Here is a 5,000-nt window from a genome sequence, read left to right as displayed (position 1 = left end):
GGAGCGAATTTGATCCTGCGTCTCGACGTTGAGCGCCGCCAACAGTTCCTGCAACGTCAGCCCGGACGCACCCTCCGTCACGAGAGCTAACAAATTCCAGGCCGAGAAGGGTGACACGATGATGTTGGTCGTCGTTACGTTCGGATTAAAATCTACCAGTTCCGTTACGTGCTGCGTTGTGGATCCACGTTGGCATCAGGCAAAAACCGACATGTGGACGTATATGAAATTTGCACAAAAAACACGTTAAACGCTGCTGCTGCTAATGCTGCTGGCAAGTCAATGCCGTGCGCTCGATGGAAGGTCGCGAGTCAAGAGCGAGACAGAGATCATCGGGAGATCAAGAACACGACCGTGATCATCAGGGCGTACCGCGTAGCTTACCTGGTAGAATTGAAGCGCGAATTTCTGTGCACTACGCTGCAGCTTCTCAACTCCAGTTTCGAGGCCCGGCGAAGCCAACGGGGTACCCGTGGATGGCTGGCCGTTCGCCGTCTCCTGCTGGCCACTCGTCAATGTTATCAGCAAACAAATGACCGCACACCCGCTTACTACGAACCGTCCCATGCTGATGGACTGTCTTCAGAGGAATAACAAAGCAAGCGATGGGTGCTGCTGCTGCTGCCGATCGTCACTGGAAGAGAGCCGATCGTCATCCACACTCAGAAACCGGTATTTCGATTCCGGTTTCAACGGCGGTACGAGTCGCCTCCGTCGCGTCGTATCGCGAGACATTCTTCGGTTTTTCAACATACGACCGGCGGCAGCCATGGCGGCCTTCTACCTATTATCTAACGCTGCCTTCTTTTTTTTTGGGCCTTTTTGAAATATTTGCCTTCCCTGGTCATACAACGGGCCACGGTCGGGCGCACGCAGGACGTTCACAGTGCGATTGAGTAATGGTCATACAAAAGTGGGATTTTTTATCGCATTTTTTTTCTTGGGGAATTCCAACAGTGCTACAGAATCAATCGCGGACGAAACAATAGTTGAGGCACGAAGCAGGACGCGACGCTTCTTGTGCTGAATTCGCTTCACAAGGTCATGACCTACATCGGAAACTGCGAACGCATATCGACTGCATTTCTCGACGGCTCGAAGAGGTGCTGGTGCTGCTGCAACCGATAGTTAAGACATAGTTTCATACTAATGGTCAATTACAATGCACCGCGGTGTACTGGTTATTCCGGAAATTTATCAGACTGGAATCGATATCGACCCTGGGGCCTGGGGAATCGATGCGTTGGTATGCCTGCGTGGATAAGCTGAGCTAGTTCCCGCCTGTGAAATCTTGACCTGATCCTGTGCTAGTTCTCCGAGAGGTTGATCTTCTAGCGATTCAACAAAACATCCTTAGCCGGTGATATGGCGCTTGCAGTTTCGGTTTTGGTTTCGAAACCATCACCAAAGTTCATTGACCATCGTTCCAGGGGAGGATAAGGTTCTAATGAGGGCCAAACAGTAAGTGGTAACCGTAACAAAACGCGCAATAGTGGTATCATCGATACTACACCTAACAATGGACCGATCAACACGTTTTTCATACAGTTAAACCGTTGAAACGGATACCAGTAAACCCCTGGATGAGGCTGAGTGTGTTGGTAGGATGGCGGTCTGCTCGGTTGCATAGGAAACCACTAAACGGATCACTTAGTCAATGGTCGATCACCACCACCCATTGCATGTAAATGGGACCCGCACCCCGAACCCGATCCCTTCATGATGCGCTTGTCGGTGTGATAACAACCAGAACCACCCATGTGGTGTTCTAACGAAAGTATACTAGCGCGCACACCGGACGCACACGCGCGTTCTCGTTAAAACGAAAGCGATGATTCCGCAAGGGACACAGTTTCTAAGCCGCAATTGCGGCAAACAGTAGTAGGTCCCTTTTGTTGTGGTGCTTGCGCCGAATGCAAATCATCGAACTCTTTAAAAGGCCCCTTGCTCACCCAGTATCGGCTCAGAGTTGTGGTGTATAGCGCTGAGGTGCCACGTGGCAGTCCACGTTGTTTGCTGACCATCGATAGTTCGATCGATCGATCCAGGGTACAGACCGACGCGATCCACTGTGGGTCGCCAAAGATGGCGCTCCTTTTGCGGCACATGTACGATGTGTATCACGAGTTTCTGATAGAACGGCGCGATATGCGCAGTGTCAATCTACCGTTGGGCGGAAGTCCCTGGCCGCTCGCATCCTTGCTAGCGCTCTATCTCTACGTAGTGCTGCACGCCGGACCACGCTTTATGGCACACAGAAAACCGTACGATCTCCGGCAAGTCATACGAGTGTATAACCTTCTGCAAGTGGCGGCGAATAGTGTTCTGTTTTGCTGGATTGTAAGTACACCGAGAATTGCATCGCCGGCCCGGCGCGCCCGGCCACTGCCACTGAGTGAAGTTTGAATTTTCTGTGATCTCTCGTCCCGTAGGTTTTTAAGCTGTTTTTCGTATACCGTGATTACAACTTCTCCTGTCAGCTGGTCAACTATACAACGGACTTCCGCGGCATGGAAGAGATGTATCTGAGCTATTCGTACTTTATGCTCAAGGTAGTCGATCTGGCCGATACGGTGTTCTTCGTCCTGCGGAAGAAGCAATCTCACGTCTCATTCCTGCACGTGTACCACCACACGGCGATGGCAGTTGGGACGTACTTTGGGCTACTGTTCGTTCCCGGTGGCCATGGTATCATGCTCGGCATTTGGAACACGCTAGTGCACGCGGTTATGTACTTCTACTACTACCTCTCGTCGTACGGTTCCAAGTACAGCGCGTGGTGGAAGCACCACCTCACGCGCATGCAGTTGTTACAGTTCATTCACCTGGGCATACACTTTGGTGTGCCGTTGTTCTTTAACCGCAACTGCAAGTATCCACGCTTCTGGATGGGGATCGGCTTCCTTCAGGCACTCTTCATACTGAGCCTCTTCACCGACTTCTACATCAAATCGTACATTATAAAGCGGAAAAAGGCGTAGACCATGGCCATCATGATATTGAAAAAGAAACGAAGACAAAAAAAACGTACAAATATCACGACCGTGTTAACAGTGTCACGAAAAGCAAGACGAATTAAACACCACACATTAATCACGGAAAACCCCAAAAGCAAAGTGTTCCATTAATGGGAGGCGAATGGCTACATGGAAATGCGGGTCAACAAATTACGATTCCGATAAAAGAAATGAAACCAAAAAAGAAAAAAAAACTTCCGAATGGTCGAAACGGTTCGCCAATCGTCCCCTGGTGTGTTCGATGGTGCGAATGGATAAAATTAGGTAAATTATTCAACAGTTGAATCGGTGGATCGACGGCGAAAGTTGTGTGTTTGTAGCAGGGACGGGCGCGAGCGCGGACGCGATCGCAAGCGACATTTGTCGCAAGTCACAGACACCGCTGTGGGGTAGCATGAGCCAGCAAATAAATAGGACTGACCATGACTTGGTAGAATGCGCTTCATGCGGACAAACATTGAACCGCAGTTCATGCAGAACTGCAAGCAGCACATGGGGTTGGCTTTGCCTGGATGCCTGCTGCCTGCCTGCGCAGATGTTGGCTCTTATAAGGTGTCTCATGTGGATCTTTTTGAAGTGTACTCTTCATGCTAGTGCCATTAGCGTACCAATTTGTAAGTGCCGCTTGATGCCATAAGCTAGTACGCACTTATGTGTGTTTTATTTAGCGCGCCCCCCTTTTTCCCTGCTAATGCCCGTCCTCAGTACTACGTAGTAGAGTAACGGCCAAGCTGGGTAATTTGGTCTACAAGTAACCTACGTGTTACGAGGGTGTTTTTGTGTATTAACCAGTTCATGCTGCCATTATGTTGCCACCCACTTCAAGGCCGACCGAGCGACCTGAAACCTGGAAGCTTCTGCTTGGCGTTTTCGGCCCAGAGGTGAGAGGTGAAGTGTTTTCAAAACAGGCGCCAAATGGCGCCAACACGCACTCCGTAGCGGTCGTACGTACTTGAAAAAGTACATTAAACTTGTCTCTTTTACTATAGCTATCCTAGCCGGAATGGATAATTAATTGGTGTAGGTACATTGGTTCCTGGTCAGCCGGTTCTTTTGGGTGGTTCAACTATCAGTATTTATCTAGCGGTGCAGACGCTACGGTTAACTAGTGCTGCCGAAGCGCAGAAACAGGATGGCGCTCGTTCTGAGTTCTGTGTACGATGGTTACGTGAAGAATCTTATCGATAATGCAGGTAGAGAAAAGCTAGTGAAGGGGCCCGACACGCTTGGCTGATGATTTGTGTTTGGTTCTAGATGAACGAGTGGTTGGTCTTCCACTGTTACAATCCATCTGGACCGTCCCGGCCATTACGGTGGTCTATCTCTTCTTCGTGCTCAACGTCGGTCCCAAGTTGATGGCCAATCGCAAACCGCTCGAGATACGACCGCTGATCATTGTCTACAATCTAGTGCAGGTCGCAGCAAATCTGGCCGCCTTTATACTCGTAAGTGTCGGTAAGTGAAAACCAGTGCCATGAAGTGGACTGTAAGTTTTGGAATTCAATCAAACAGGGTCTGAAGTATCTGCGAGACTACCACGTTTCGTTAGTGTGTCAACCGGTGCAGCAGATCGACAATGAGCAGTCACGGGTCGAGCTGCGGCTGGCGTATGCTTACTTCCTCTTAAAAATACTTGACCTAGCCGATACAGTGTTCTTCGTGCTCCGGAAGAAACAGGCACACGTGTCCTTTCTCCACGTGTACCATCATGCAATAATGGCGATATGTGCTTCGCTCATTATGCGCTACTTACCCGGAGGGCACTGCTTCATGCTCGGACTGCTCAATACGCTCGTGCATGCGGTCATGTACTTTTACTTCTTCCTAACCATCTACCGGCCGCAGCTAACACGTGGTGCTACCTGGAAGCGCTACATCACACTGATGCAGATGGCCCAGTTTAGCTATCTAGTGTTTCACTTCTTCCGTCCGATCGTACTCGGTGTTGATTGTGGTTATCCGCGAGGGATGATGTGGTTCGCG

The 5,000-nt window shown here is 50.0% G+C and overlaps 3 protein-coding genes across 3 annotated transcripts in view; 2 read left to right on the top strand and 1 right to left on the bottom strand.

The window, feature by feature from the left end:
- Nucleotides 1–616, bottom strand: part of LOC126573256 (serine protease inhibitor 77Ba) — a 1,920-nt gene extending 1,304 nt beyond the window's left edge. Inside the window, exons 1-2 of the mRNA XM_050233227.1 lie at nucleotides 385–616; nucleotides 1–171 (exon numbers count right to left, since the gene is read on the bottom strand). The exon at nucleotides 1–171 is cut by the window's left edge and continues 29 nt beyond it. Coding sequence (XP_050089184.1) covers nucleotides 1–171; nucleotides 385–567 — 354 coding nt within the window. The 5' untranslated portion in view covers nucleotides 568–616. The remainder of the gene's footprint in view (nucleotides 172–384) is intronic.
- A 1,283-nt stretch (nucleotides 617–1,899) lies between these two features.
- Nucleotides 1,900–3,103, top strand: LOC126568984 (elongation of very long chain fatty acids protein AAEL008004-like). The gene is made up of 2 exons (XM_050225735.1): nucleotides 1,900–2,340; nucleotides 2,433–3,103. The coding sequence occupies exons 1-2, from the start codon at nucleotides 2,086–2,088 to the stop codon at nucleotides 2,979–2,981; spliced, it is 804 nt and encodes a 267-aa protein (XP_050081692.1). The 5' UTR covers nucleotides 1,900–2,085; the 3' UTR covers nucleotides 2,982–3,103.
- Nucleotides 3,104–4,092: 989 nt separating this feature from the next.
- The window catches only part of LOC126569651 (elongation of very long chain fatty acids protein AAEL008004-like), a 1,044-nt gene continuing 136 nt past the window's right edge, over nucleotides 4,093–5,000 (top strand). The window contains exons 1-3 of the mRNA XM_050226893.1: nucleotides 4,093–4,210; nucleotides 4,272–4,462; nucleotides 4,530–5,000. The exon at nucleotides 4,530–5,000 is cut by the window's right edge and continues 136 nt beyond it. Of these exons, the coding sequence (XP_050082850.1) occupies nucleotides 4,150–4,210; nucleotides 4,272–4,462; nucleotides 4,530–5,000 (723 nt within the window). The 5' untranslated portion in view covers nucleotides 4,093–4,149. The remainder of the gene's footprint in view (nucleotides 4,211–4,271; nucleotides 4,463–4,529) is intronic.

Source organism: Anopheles aquasalis, chromosome 2 (assembly GCF_943734665.1).
Source record: "Anopheles aquasalis chromosome 2, idAnoAquaMG_Q_19, whole genome shotgun sequence".
Classification (NCBI taxonomy): domain Eukaryota; kingdom Metazoa; phylum Arthropoda; class Insecta; order Diptera; family Culicidae; genus Anopheles; species Anopheles aquasalis.
This window is presented reverse-complemented; position numbering and strand designations above follow the sequence as displayed.